Below are 15,516 nucleotides of genomic sequence, written 5' to 3' on the forward strand. Positions count from 1 at the left end.
CACCAAATCCAACTCTATTTTTCTAAGCAAATAAATACCAGACGTTCTCATCCTGAGAAAGAGGCAAGCGCACTGCTCTGCAGCACTTTATAATACCTTCAAAGAATGAATTTAAGACTCCTTGCTGATTTCATGTGGCTTCCATAATATGAAAGCCAAAGGGGGGAAAAATGTCATAAGAAGTACAAAGCTCCTCAGATTCGGTTTTAATACTAAGCACTTTCTAGAGATTACTTGTAGATCTGTTCATTAAGTACTTGATGCTGCAGTTTCAAACTCTGGCAGACTGATGAAACTCACAATGGCACTACGAATTCCAGCAAGCAGTATGTATGTATATAAAAAAATTAATTAGATGAATGTTTACGCATTTAAGACAGATACTGCCTGAATACTATTTGCACAGTGTGTTGCAGTTCAGCATTGTGATTCATCTCACTGTTGTCATGTCTAGAAGGTAGTCACGCTCAAGTATGCCTTTGTACAAGGCACTGGTAAAAATGCAGAACAAAGAACTGGGTTTAAAGGCTTCAACTAAAGCTATTCATCAACTACCAGCAGACTGGGGCTTGTGCCAATTCTACTGTATGCCAAATACCCCACCCCACAAATAATCCAAGCAGTAGAGTAGCATCCTGAATGAAGTCCTTTATCATCAATCTCTTTTTTAACAGTGTTGTTCTGATAAAAATCTAATTTACAATCTCAACTTGCTGGAATCTGTCTGTGCCAATTTTCATTGGTTTTTAACTGCTCCTAAACGAAGGAATGCAAGTATTTACTTCAGCTGTCACCTCACACAGCATATGTCCTCTTTGAGGGTATTACCTACTGTGGCCCCAAACCTTTTTAGCAAGAGAGGTCTGTTAACAGCAGTGAAGACAGGTTGTTGGAAGAATTGTAACTATCACATCCACTACACTTTCTAATATGTTACTCAGGTCCTCAGTTGACTGCACACAAATATATAGTCAAAAAAGGTGGAACAGCTCCTCTGAGATCTGAAAACGCAGTTTCATATGCTTTAATTAGATTACAAGTTCCTTGGGGTAGAGCTGTAACTTCTACCCTTCGGTTCTTCATGTACCAAACAGAATAATAAGTGGTCTCCACGAAGCGGTATGAATTGGAGAAAAGTAAACAGAACTTTTTATCCTTTTCCATTTTATTACATAAAACAAATGAAAATAGTTTTAGGAGACATGCTACCAAAAATCCTATTAAACAGAGAAGAATGTACTTTTTAGAATTTATAAATACGTAACAAGAGTGCACTTGATACTCACCCAAAAGATAAAGGTGGAAAACACCAACAGGGAGAAATGAAAAATACTATTTTTCTAATACTAAGCATTTCATTATGGAGGAATTAAAACAGGTATGGTTAAAACCCAATATATTAAAACCAGGAGAGGGTCTCTGGGCATTTCAGTCTTATAAAGATAATATGCTTTTCTACCCACTTGCCTATGCATAGACTTCTTTCTGATTAGTGTCATACATATACGCAACAGAAGTCAAGTCAGTCAGTCTAGTACCTCCACATCTAAGGCCATCCTCTTTTGTGCATGTATAGTTTGAAATATCTCCAGGTTCTACAGCCAAAAAGACAGCAAAGATTACAATCTGTAAGGCAATAACAATGCAGAATGTGTCCTTATGTGGACTCCCACTGCGGTTTTCTTTTCTAGGGTAATTATGACATTGCCATCTAGCTGTCTATCTCTTGTATCATTAAAATCAATACTGATTTTTAATCAGTCAGCTATGGCAAGCCATCTACTATCTCCTCAAACTGACTTTGTGCTGTACAAATGCACCATCATGCAACAACTCTAGCTGTTTCAACATACTGTTTAAAGTCAACTCTACCCAGTTATTGTAAAGTAAGAGACGGAAAAGTGTTTTAAAGAGCCAGGACATAAGCTGTTTAAGGCTGAAATTCCATTTCTTCACTCAATGCTGCATTCCCAACTAGAAAAATGGGCAAATTTTTATGCATTATCTAAAGCTCCTGAACAGACTCTAAAGTTAGTCTCAAGGAGAGTTTGTTATGATAGTTAACTGCAGAAGTGACAGCTAAATGTAGAACTATGGCACATCAGAGAGGGAACAAGACAGGGTACAGTGTGGAACAGCCAGCCTGGAGCAACATTCTGGGTCATTATTTTTACTCTTAATTTCAGGACTATAGTCAACAATGTTTTGTCTTTGCTCCTGCCTTTTTCTAAATACCTGTTATTAATTACATTCTGCTGAGGGACTAATAAGGAACAAGACTAGACCATCCATTGGAGAAATGTACTTGAGCAAAGGTCACGAGTATCTAATTCATATGGCTGCCAATTTTTGTCAATTTATGCTGTTTAGCCCTAATTGCAGCAATTCCGGAAGAAATACCCCTCTCCCTTCCTTCAGTTTGGATTTACACAAACCCAAACAGAGGGTTTGAGCTTTTCTCCTCAAATTTCTGGATAAGCTTATATTGCTGATGGAAGGGAGAATCTAGTATTATTTTTCTCTATTGGAAGGTCACTAAAACAGATTAGTTTGCTCCCATTTTGCATCTGGCAAAAACTTAAGCCTTCAGAAACCAGGAAGTTAGACTAGTCTGACTGTCAATGTCCACAGCCAACAGGGAAACAGAAACCTCCCATTCTATGACAGGGATCTAGATGAAGCAAGCTGAATGAACCCTTGTCTTTCCTCTTGTTTGTAAAGGGATCTGTTACCACTGGATGAGACAATACAGCTACCTTTCAGACAGCTGGTGGTTAAAGAGATGACAACCTTAATGCTTTATCACTATAAATCTCTTGATGTAGCCACCAGCACTTCTGTCTCTTTGGTTAGCATCTCTGGCATCACTATTTACTTCTGCTGAAAAAAGCCTTGACATGTATATTAAAGCAGAAAAAAAATCTGGTTCGTATTTGCTTTTGTTTTAAGTAAATAAAGTCACAATGTGCTAAAACAGCATTTTATCAGAAGTTGTATCTTGTGAAAATAAACAAATCTCAGAAATTCTTGCAAAACCCCACCAGCGCCCTCCCCTCCAAGATGATTATAACCTTATTAGCTATTTGCTTAGTTTGACAGAGCCATAAGCAAAGACTTACACCACTACTAGCTCCAACCTCAAATTCTTGAATCATGACATCCCAGTGACACAGTACTAACTGTCATAACCAGCGAGCCAAACCCTATAAGCTAACCACCTGACCAGATGTGTAGGCAGAAGGTTTAAAATCCCAAAAAGCACCTCTTCAAGAACACATACACAGTAGGTGGAAGTACAGTCAAAGTATCTCAACTTGAAGAGAAGAAACATCCAGAACAGAAGAAAAGGCCATTTATATTCCCCAGTAATCACTGATTTACAAAGAAACAAGATAACACAGCCTTCAAAATCTCTTCCCTTAAACAACCTTCTCACATGCAAGGCAGCTATTCAGTTAACAGCAATCAAGTAAAAATCCCTTACACAGCAGTCACGTTATGTTATGTTATGTTATATTCTGTTATGGCAGTAGGAGATTGTGTTTTAAAAAAAGTACCTTGCTTCCTGATGGACAGTTACCAGATTCTACAATCCCTGACGAAAAATAAGGGAATAGGCCAGGAAATAGAGTTTCTCAGAAGCTTCTAGTTTTATGAAGTTAACTTTTTCTCTTGGATTAGCTGTTCTAGTTTTGTTTGCATTTTAGAAGATTTACTTCAGTTCTTGGCAAAAACTTACAAAGTAAAAATTTTTACAGTAACTGGGCCTGCTTTATATGAATGCATGGTGGAACATTATAAAGCAGAACTGCAAACAACAGAATCAAACCACAACTTAGTAAAATTGCTATACATAGACCGAACTGTCTTTTTTTCCAGGTAGGAAAACTCCGAAAATATTGGAATGTATTCCAACAGATACATAATAGAGCTTGCCACTGCTAAGAGTTTTTCTCTAACAGTAACAGTGACACACCCTAGTACATGCAACTTGCCCAATGTATTCATTAATGACTTATGAATTTGACTTCTCTGTTATCTCAGAGCTCCTGGTATATTTCCTGGCCATTCATTAGACAGTGTAATACACTTTTTGGGATGACTTCTTTTTTTACCTTGTACATAACTAATGCTTTGGCTGTGTATTAACACAGGCCTAGACATATGACCAACACAACAAAAGCACTACACCTGTTTTTCATTTTCAAAGGATGCAGCCTTTGTAAAGAAATACAAAATTCAGCTCTAGCCCCATGCAAGAAATTATCAGTTTTTTGTCACCAGATCACGTAATTTGACAAGTGGAGCTATAAGTGCCATTCACTGAACAAAAGCAGCTTCAGCAGCCTAAGTGAAGGTAAAGCAGCATTGGCAGAAGTTTGCATTTCAACCATCACTTTTACAGGACAGTGCTTTAGTGTAAACCAAATTTTATTATTGGTTTATGAGAATAGAGAAAACTATAACTTGAAGCACTTAGGGATAAAACACATGCACTGCTTTGCTTTTGTGTTCCAAAGACAATTACCATCTATTCCAACAGAGAAATGAGTCAAATAGAGAAATGGGATAAGGAAGCAAGAGAAGAAATATTTTACCGAGCTGAATGTTCCCATCTGCCAAGGCCTTTTAAAAACAAAGAAAAAAGGAAGTGAAAACCAATACTGCATTCTACCTCCAAACACACCAAACATCACCCTACAAAACTATGAGAAATTTTTACATAAAATACTGAGTTCTGAAAATGGTCCAATCTGTCCTAAAATCTTACATCAACTGAAACAATATGACTCCAAGAAAACCAAAGCACAGAGGACTGACCAGACATAGGCTGCAGGTGGGACACTAGTTAAAATGCCTACACTAACAGTTGCTTTTTATTTGACGCTCACTTTCTGATTACTTTCTGCCATATCGCTTTTCCCATTTGTTTTTACAATAGATGCACCTAAAGTATTACAAGTCAATCATTTCTAAGATAACCCATAAGGTAGCTAATCTTTTTTTAATAACAAAAAAGGTGAAAGTTAAACTCCAATAAGTTGTAGGTTGTAGGTTCTAGACAGGAAAAAATAAAACACAAAACAATTTCGTAATGAGATTATGGAAACATTACTTTTCCGATGATGAGATAAAGATTCATCAAGGAATGACAGTAATTCCTCCACAGGAGCACTGCATGAGTCACTCATTCAAAAAAATGAAGTTAATGTCTTAGTAAGTAAACACAATACCTAGAATAACTACCTTCTAATCATAATATTGTATATTCCTAGGGATTTCCTAGCAACAGTTACTTCATTCACTACCATTAAAATTTGTAAACATAAAATATGTTCCAATCTTAATGCAATGCAAAATAGAGGTTAAAAAGTGAGACTAAATGATCTGAGTAGCACTCAGATACAGTGAAAATAAAACACATTCAAATGGAATTCTAAAGTTCATTGAGTAGGTAAGGACCATCGCCATGTTTACAATAAAGGTTATGACAAGGTCCAGCACACAATACCAATGTATTCTTAAGACAAAGGCATACAGAAAATTATGACTGTAAGAGAAAAAACAAACCAAACAAGAGGTCCAAAAGATCACTCAAATTGCTTTTATCAATGACACATAAATGCTGGAACAAAGCTGCCCTTTCTAAAAAGGAGCAGTTTCTACTTACAATTTAGTTCCTGCATGCATAAAAATAAATCATTGTATTTTTATTGCTATTAGCACCTTTAAAATAAATGCCACTACTTTCTTTCTCTATATTAACATGCAATAAAACATGACAAAAAGCAAGCTATTGACTAGTGTCTGAATACGCTTGTAAGAAAAGGCGAGGCAGGAAGGAACAAGCAGAAGAAAAATACCCTGAATAATTGCACAACCATTGTGACAGAAACTCCTGTGCTGAAGAGATCCGAGAGCAAGAATAAAACACAAGTTCCAAACAACTGACATGTAATACTTTCAAAGCATACACCCATCTAGCTCAGGCAACTTGCTTCAACAGGATCACCTGCATGAGCAAGTACAACTGCAATTCAGAGAACACTATAGAAATGGGCTCAAACAAGATGGATGGATCATCTCCTGCAATGAGATGTATACAGAGGCAATTAAACAGAAAAATATGTATCACAGTTATCAGGTTAACATACGATGCACATATTCCAGCTGAACACCCACTGCCTTGATGTATCACACAAACAGCCTGAGAGACGTGATAAAAATGGATTAGTGACGCCTATGGGTTGTAATCTGCTATGTGTGTGAACTATCCTGCAGACATGTGCTAAGTGCTTTAACACTCAAGCCAACATGAGATTTTGGTATTTAAAAGTGACAATACTGCTACAAGTTGAAAGCACACCTCCCATCTGCTTAACAACTACAAGCTCTAGGGTCGTGATCTATTAATAATCAAACAGCCATTCCCAGCTTCATAATTTGTAGTTAAACTAGGCACGTCTATTTCTGAATATAACCAACTACAGTGTGTCCTATCCCTCCCCTCAACTGCTGCAATAAACACTGATGGAATTAAAAGAAAACCCAAAAGCAGAACAAAAAATCCCACATCACTTCCGCCCTCCTCAAATCAGTAACTAAATGGGTCCCACTGACTTCTGTGGAATGATGACCCGGCTCCTGTAAGTCAGGTGGACAAATTGTTAAGGTTAAAAAATACTGAAGAAAATCCTGAGAAGAATAATAGACTTTCTATCTGGAATACCTCTGTCATCTCTCCTTCCTTCCCTGTCCTCAATTTCTGCTAGTGCAGTGGTATTTCCTGATACAAGAAAAAAAGGTTGCTTTCTGCAACGACAGGAGTGCTGTACAGTTTTCAGAGCCAGTGTTTCAGCTCGTGCTTCTGAGAAACAGAAGCTTAGGTTAAAAAAGTCCAGAACATTTCTAGTGTTCACAATGCTCTTCAGCAGGGAGCAGGTTGACTTCAGTTATGACCCACAGCTCAAGAGCTTTTCTGGCTTAGGGAATTAAAAGCATTTTTCTCAATTGCTGTGGAGATCATACAGCCCTATGTACACCGTGTCAGGCTGGAGGAAGACTATGAATCATTCAAGAACCTCAATATTCAGGCTGTCAGAGTGAACAAAGGCCAAGATGGCCTCAGATAGGATTAACAGGAGAACTTCACGATGGAATAAACTGCTCTTTTATGACAGACTTCACATAATAATTCCTTAGAAATTCTAACACAGGAGTATGAAAAAAGAGCAGGGGGGGAAGAAAACCAAGCAGGAATTCCATCTTGTTATTGATGGTTGCTAGGACTCAGATTAACTAGCTGGAATTTGGAACTCATCAAATTTGTTGCAGGAGACATTATTCTGACAGCACGTACAAAGAGTTTGAAAGGAACATGCCAAGCATGCTTTAGGAGTTTCTGAGTCTGCTGGGACAGCTATGAAAACCAATTGCATAGCTTCCAAATAAATAAGTAAAACTTCTTAACCGCAAGTCTAAAAGTAGTTTGCTTCAAGATGCAAACAGTCCTAAGTTCCATCGCTTATCTGCAAGCCCTATTAGCCATATCTTCAAGTAACCTAACCATGTGGGATATACAAGAAGAATATGAAGTCGCACAGGGTAAATCTTCAAGTATTCATCCAGAAAAACAGGCGATTTTAAAATGGGCTAAATAATTTGCTTGCTATAAATAGAAATAATTTAAAATGCAATTTCAAAGGTACAGATTATGAAAACATCTGAAGCTTCGGAAATATTGTTTTCACCGAGATTCACAGGAAGCTTTGAGCATTCCTTTCTACTTTTGCTGCATGAAACAAACCCTGTGTTGGATGGTTCTGTGTTTGAGTCACCTTGTGCGCTGCCTTCTATCAATGCTCCTTATTCAATCAATCTTGATAGTTTGGGGGACAGTACACCATAAAAAGTTAATACTGACGTAGATCATTTTCCTGTCATTTGCTGATGATTTGTGGATGCAAGTTTGACATGAAAAATTTTAATAGAACAGTGTAGTTTCACCCCCATTCTGAAAACAGATTTTTGATAGCAATCTCTTATTTTTTTAGAACACACTAAGTTTGACACTTTAACGCTTACTTCAACTTCTACAAAAATGCAAAGGTCTTTACGGCCAATGCCTTTTGCCCACAACTGCACGTAGCTTTGCTTGTACAGTATTTTGCTAAGCCATGGTTTGCAAAAATAAGATTACTACTTGTAGGGAACGTGCTAGGACATCTGAAAAGCTTAGCATTACAAATTCTTAAAGCTCACATAAAATGTGTGCAAAACCAAATAAAACACAGCTGTATATAATCCTCCCTTTCTCCCCTGGCCGTAGGAGGTGGAGGGGGCAAGATGGGAGCCAAGAACAAATGAACCATTACCATATAGTTAAGCACAGACAGAAATTAGATTTCACAAAATGTCAAACCAAAACAAAGTAAAATGATCGTCCTCAAAAGCAAGACAGAACTTATATCTATCTTCCATTATAGACAGAAAATTAAGTGTCTACACAAAATTTTGTACTACCTATTAAGCCATTCCGGACTGGAACAAATTCCTAACTTTGAACCTGAGGGAGAAAGTACCCCCTTTTTGCCTACAACACTGGTCTAAAACTCTGGCTACAGAAGTGGTTATAAAAGCTTACTATACTTTCTTTGTATGAGCTTTTATTTTCTTCTTCTGCAACGTTTGTTACATTTGGAGTGCATCAAAATCTTTTAGACCCTCAGACACTGTGGTCTGCTCCTCAATACACCAGTAAGGCAACAAGCATCCCTGAAGTATGTGATGGGCAGTTAAGATAATTAATTTGCACCAGTGGCCTCAAAATTCATCTTAAGAAAGCAAGCAGGGGTTTTGTTTTTAAAAATCATTCAGTTTTCTAAAAAGCCCTACAACCTCTTCATGTGTAGGTGCTTCCTCTACTCGCTGTGAGAGGAAACGATCCTAATTTCACATTTCTTATATTACTTTACTTCTACTCCACCCACTAACAGCTTTCCTTTCATTGCGTGCACTGTGCTCATTCACTGCTGGTGAAAGGCTGCATTTATGGAGGGTTTACATCCTCCTAATCTCTAGAGCATTCACAAAACGTTACCTCCTGCTGTACTACCCTGACTATACCTCTCACAAAGACAGCACTTTCACTGGAAAGAAGCACAGTGCCAGATGGACAGAGGAGAGACTTCAGCACCATTTCTAAACTATTAAGTATTTTACTCTCATTGTATGCTACTGCATCAATACATAAAAGATTCTGATCTGCAGCACAACCTCTCACAACGCTACTCCAGCATCACCTATGACTTCCCAATGAACAGTATATACTCCAAGAATGTTACTGACTCTGTCCTGAGGACTTTGTGGACAATAATTAAAATGCAAACCCCTATATAACTGCTGAACACATCCTCCAGAGAATTGTGAGTGAACAAGAGCAGGGGATACGTGAACTGGAAAATTAGTTCTCACAGGACTGAGTTTTCTTTATGTTTTTTAAGCTTGTAACTCTTCTGTGCAGTAATACATCCGCAAACAGGATGCAATTATTGTACTCAAACTACCCGTGTACAAATAACTGCGACACATATATGGACTCAAAAGGCTGTCTTCTATTGATTTAGTAACACAAGCAATTTTCTAAAACTGCATAAACTGAAGTTTCCTTTGCAAGTTGCTTAAAAAGAAGTTATGCAGAAAAGCCAGGAAGTAGGAACGGCACTTGGGGAAATGTAAGAATCATGGAAATTCCTAAAGGAAACACAAATTTCAGACAAACAAACAAAGGAGCAGAGCGAAGCTATAAATGTCTGTACCAGTGAAGGGAGACACTTTTCAGATAATTCAAGTGCCAGGTGACTGTGAACGTGTGGAAGAGTTACACTTAGTTTTTCAAGACTTTTTAACTGCAAAATTTCTTAGGCTCTATTAGACGTACTGTTCCCTTCATAATTATTGCACTTACTTCTTCCAATAATGATGTACATAAATCTACTGTTTGTCATGTGCATAAAGCACTTAATAAACCTCCCTCCGAAGGAAGGAAATTGCACTGCTTGGAAATTCACTAACTAGGAGAGAGAAGAGGGGGGAAAAGGAGCTATTCTTAGCATATACACATAACTCCTAGTCCTCTGACATATCAGCAGTGGTTCAACCAGAGGTGATGTGAGAGTAAATGCATATGGCACCTGCTTGGTGAAGTATCTGAACAAACACAGATGTGCCCTGACAGCTACTTGAAACATAAATATTTTCCAAGCTGAAATCTCAGTAGCAGCCAATCTGTCAATAGCCAACCTTACTGTATATCTAGAAGGGCAATCACCCACATCTAAATAAGGGTCGTATTTGGAACAGACTGTATTAGGCACTCTGCACTGGCAATTCTGTACGATGTGATCCTAGACAAGGAGTGAAGAAGTTTTACAGACTACAGTGAGAGAGGATGCTAACTTTCATTTAAGTGTAACAGCATTAATTGGAATATGGTCAGAATGCTGTGACTGTTAAGTGGACAAGATACAGGTTTTACACCTCATCCAAAAACTAAGCAATTGATACTTCTGGAACTGCGAAAAACAATGTGAGAAAGTAATGTTATATTTCAAGTTTTTAAAACATTACTTATTGCCTTCAGTATTTAATGCAGAACCAAAACAGATGAAGTGCAGATCTACATATAAAAACCATTAATAATTTCTCACCTGATCTTCTTCGCCACCACCTTCTTCATCATATTTCAGAATGTTGTCCCTCACATCATCTTCTGGATCAATCAAGAGCTGCTTTGCCTGACGCTCTTTATCACGGCGTTTCATCCATACCACGAACATTAAAACTAAAACTACATTGCAAAAAGGGAAGATATAAAACCACATCTTGATTCTGAAGTACAGCCAGAGAAAACCGTACAAATTTAGAGGTAAGATTTAAAAAAGAAAAAGAAAAAAAAAGCCAAGGAAGATGGCTTTGACAAATTTAGATGATGTGTTTTTTCTTTAAAAAAAAAAAAATCATAGAAGGCTGCTTAAGCAAGTGATGCTTCAACTCAGGCTACTATAGGCAATTTGATTTGTAAATCGATAACATATTCAAGGTCATATTATAAAAAACACGTCCTGAAAAGAAGTAACAAAGACCGAGCTTTATAAACCACACTAGCTTCAGAAGCTAATCTCTCCACTAGCAGCAAGAATTCTAAAAGATTGTATTATTTATATTTTTTTCTGCTATGTCCCAGGAATGCATAGCAATTTATGGAGTAAAAGTAGTTCTGATGTTTGAACATCACCAAGCTTAGGCTGTTTCAGCATACAGCTCAGCAGCCCATGAGAACAGATCATACTGTTGCCTCTAAGTTTAGGTTTATGTTTGGAACCAAGAGAAATCAAGGTTGAGTGAAATGCAATGGCATTTAGAGTTATATATTTTTAAATTTTAAACTCTACAATTTCAAGTGATACTGATTGTTTACAAAATGAAACAAGAACAGAAGAGCCAGGATTAAGAGATCTATCTACTCACTCAGCAAGATGATGATACACAGCAGAATTGCAATGATGGCACCAGTGCCTAGCCCTGCACCAACAATCCGGTCAACATCAGTGCAGTCTCCGTTTATGTCACATTGGCAAACTTTCACTTTGAGCACGGAAGTGCTAGATGCATGTGGATTCCCAGAATCTGTAATTACTATGGGCACATCGTAGATACCAGCCTCCAGGAATCTGATCCTTAAAGAGAGCTGGGCGTGATCACCTGCACGTGAAAATAAAGCACTTGTTAAAAAGTAATGTATTGCTCATGTGGGTTTCAAACAGTATTGGCAAAAAAAAGCTCATCTTTGAGCTCTGCCTTAACTTATTGTTCAACCCACTACACGGCATTCAGGATAACAGACTTCTTTCTTACTGTGAACATGCACAGAACCATTCAGGTTGGAAAAGACCTTTAAGATCATGAAGTCCAACCTTTAACGTACTATTGCCAAGTCACCACTAAACCATGTCCCTAAGCACCACATCTACACATCTCTTACATACCTCCAGAGATGGTGACTCAACCACTTCCCCGAACAGCTTGTTCCAATTCCTCACAATCCTTTCAGCGAAGAATTTTTTTCCTAATATGCAGTCTATCCCCCACCCCCAGCATATTTTCTTAGAATTTCTTGTTCTTTAACTTTCACTAAGGTGCATTCCTACTCATACTAGCCAAATTCATGCCCATTACAAAACAACAGCAAAGTGAAATACAGAAAAGCATACGCAATAGTTTCTTAAAAATTATTAAGATTTCTATAATGTTAATTACCACTAATTCGACCAATAGTCCAATTCCTCTTAATACTAGCAGGTGTGTCAGGCAGCTCAAAGGCAAATGGGCCTGCATTTGGATCTATGTCAGGGTCTACAGCAGTGATGTTAATAGCGTTAGGCTGCAGCGTTTCACAAGTTGTGGCTTCTTTCGGATTCACTTGGGGGGCATTATCATTGATGTCCAGTAGGTATATCTGAAGTGTGCCAGTTCCGCTCATTGGGGGGATCCCTTAAAAGAAAAGGAAATGGTATTGAGCCTATTTCCAGTTGGAAGGTTACTTAAATGAAACTACACCAACACTTTTCAACTACCATGTACATGTGTTCAGCCCAATTTTAGGATCCTGTCTTTACCATGCAGATCAGGGACTCTACTGACTAGACAGACAGTTCCTCTCCAGAAACAGTCCACATCAAATGCTTCAGAGACAAAGGTGCAAAACTGTGGTAGTTCAACCTTTGGAGAAATTGTTTTGTAATTCTGAAGACTTATGATCAACCTTTATCACAATTCTGCTATTTAAATTCTTTCTAATACTGACTTCAGCATGTTACTTCTAGACATGCTTGCTACCCACATCAAATGTGTGATGCTTCAATAAACCTTGCTAAAGTTGCACATTTATGTGAACATGTGGCACTGAATTTCTCAGTATAATTAGCAATGGTTCTCATTCCACCTCCACCCCCCTAGAAACTTTCATTTCTTTTAATTTTGTTCTCCAGAACAGAGCTAAAATGACAGAAATAGCTGATCTAGCTTTCTTTATACTGTACCACTTCAAAGAATATCACCAATGCCTTCTCTCCCAGGTAAACAGCCCCAGTGTTTCAGTTTTCCCTTCTAATACACAATGGATTCTAACTGCACCTGTCCATCATTCTGGTACCAGTATGAGCAGTACAGCACTCCAGCCAAACTTAAGGGACTCATTTCTGATCCAAGAATGTTAACTCTCCTTAACAAATTGACAATAAACAGACACTTTTCCCTCTGCACTGCTGTTGCCTGAACATGGGAAAATATAACAGCCCTACTGCAACACACTACTCTCCATATAGTCCACTCACGCTGTGCATTCTCTCAGCCCACTGAACTTCTGCGCAGATTTCAGTTTTCTGTAAACTCAACCAGTGTAAGCCAATGCTTCTCTCCAAACTCACAGAACTGTTTTTAAGCCCATTTCTCAAGTAGCTGGGAAATACACAAAGTCCGGTACTGATACAGACTTCTGACTATATTCTAAGCATATCTTGTTTTCTGCCCCAGTAAAACTGAATGCCATCCAACCATATAAAAGAAAGCTTTTTGAAAATATATACAATGTTGATACATACCATTATCAGAAGCAAGAAACGTTGCATTATACATATTGTTTTGCACATATACTGACTCTCTGTCCAGAACAGCTGTAGTAGTTATTTGTCCATTAACAGGGTCAATTTTCAGCCAGTTTGCAGGATCTGAAAGTTTTGAGTACCTGTATATTTGATCGTAAGATGTGTTATTTATCTGGCAACATAAATATTGATAACAAAGAAAGTATCAGTGTTTTAATTTGTATTCTGAACATATTTCTGGAATTTTGAGACAATATATCACAAATTTTCATTTATTAAGCCCTGTTTCTAAAATCCTTGAAAGCGTGTATTAAAACCAGGCCTACACGTAGATTCTTGAAGTGCCCTACCATATAAGTTATCGTGTAACCAGAGTAAATCATACAATTATTATAAATGATATAAAATTATTATTCAGACTCAATTAAAATATTTCATTAAGAATTCCTCTTGCTTGTTTTATACCTACAGACCTGTTCATACCAACTTTTATCCTGCTGAGAGCAGGAGAGAGGTAGCAACAGACAGAGTGTTGGAGTAGCAGTAACTCACATTATTCTAGTCCTTCCAATATCATAGCTATCATATCATAGCTATCAGTACAAGAGCTCACAGATGGACAATAGCAGCATTTTGCATTGCTAGAGAATAAATGAGGAGAAAAACCTTAAGATTCAGTTAACACTCTGACATGGTTTTGCTGTACTGTCAAATTTATTACTTGACCTAAATTGCAAAAGATCTTAGTTCACACAAGAATGTGTCCACTCTGACTGAATTTGCAGGATACCACGTAGACTTTAACACAGGTGCATAATTTCATTTTACCTTGATGAAGTGGGACTTAGCCATTAGAAGGTGACCCAGTTTACCCATCTATAAATGCTGGTCACCTTCTCTCCAAACATGCCTTTAGAATGCTGTACAGAAGCTATCAGAGGTAGCGGTATAGCTGTGTGTTATGGTAAATACAGTCATTTCACATACAGCCCCTTTGCTTCCCACCCCTTCTATAACATGGATATTGCATTCCAACTGTTAAATAACTGCAAAATGTTTATATAGACCTTAAGGAGGTTTGCTGCATAAATCGATCTGGGTCCTGAGCCGTGAAAGTTGTCAACATGCTACCAGCAAGCAGTCCTTCTTCTTGACGTATAAGCTTAGGGTTTGGAACAAAATACGGGCTCTCATTCACATCAATGACTGTAATGGACACGGTTGCTGTTGACTGAGGAGGATGCTGAATTCCCTTAGCCAAAGGCACTTGATTTTCCGCAGCTACAGTGAGTACAAACATCCTGTTGGTCTCAAAGTCAATCGGCTGGGAAAAGCAAAGAGCAGCAAGTGTTAACATTTACACACAATAGTGATGGACACACAACAATGTTTTTACTTTAAAACACATTTTTTAATTATTACTTGTACTGTTTTTCAAAAAAATAAGCCTAAAGAGAATACAAGCAATATAACACGTCAACACGAGACTGGATTGAGGTCTTCTTTAGCAGCAGCAGTTCTGAAGTCAGAACAGCCAGAAACCTTGTCATTCTTGGATTTAACTTACTCTAATACTGCCATTAACAGTAACTGAGGAAAAAAGAAGTTTCATCAGAAGATGATGTAAAAACTCCCAGCTATATGCAAGGTACTCATGTGAGCACATGTGCCTCCAGAGGAACATTCTGAGGGAAACCTGCCTCTCTCTATTACGAGGACAAATACTTCCTTTAAACATGATCATGACCATACCTAGCTTCATGGATCAGAGATTCCCACGCCTTTTAAGTTTCACTATAGAGACTTTGCAATCCCAACTAGTCTCACTGCTGGTGTACCTACAGGTCCCTCC

The 15,516-nt window shown here is 37.9% G+C and overlaps 1 protein-coding gene across 1 annotated transcript in view; it reads right to left on the reverse strand.

The window, feature by feature from the left end:
- Nucleotides 1-15,516, reverse strand: part of CDH2 (cadherin 2) — a 112,224-nt gene that overhangs the window by 9,658 nt on the left and 87,050 nt on the right. The window contains exons 10-14 of the mRNA XM_069854018.1: nucleotides 14,732-14,988; nucleotides 13,662-13,804; nucleotides 12,319-12,552; nucleotides 11,530-11,763; nucleotides 10,710-10,849 (exon numbers count right to left, since the gene is read on the reverse strand). Coding sequence (XP_069710119.1) covers nucleotides 10,710-10,849; nucleotides 11,530-11,763; nucleotides 12,319-12,552; nucleotides 13,662-13,804; nucleotides 14,732-14,988 — 1,008 coding nt within the window. The remainder of the gene's footprint in view (nucleotides 1-10,709; nucleotides 10,850-11,529; nucleotides 11,764-12,318; nucleotides 12,553-13,661; nucleotides 13,805-14,731; nucleotides 14,989-15,516) is intronic.

This window comes from Phaenicophaeus curvirostris, chromosome 3 (assembly GCF_032191515.1).
Source record: "Phaenicophaeus curvirostris isolate KB17595 chromosome 3, BPBGC_Pcur_1.0, whole genome shotgun sequence".
NCBI classification, from domain to species: domain Eukaryota; kingdom Metazoa; phylum Chordata; class Aves; order Cuculiformes; family Cuculidae; genus Phaenicophaeus; species Phaenicophaeus curvirostris.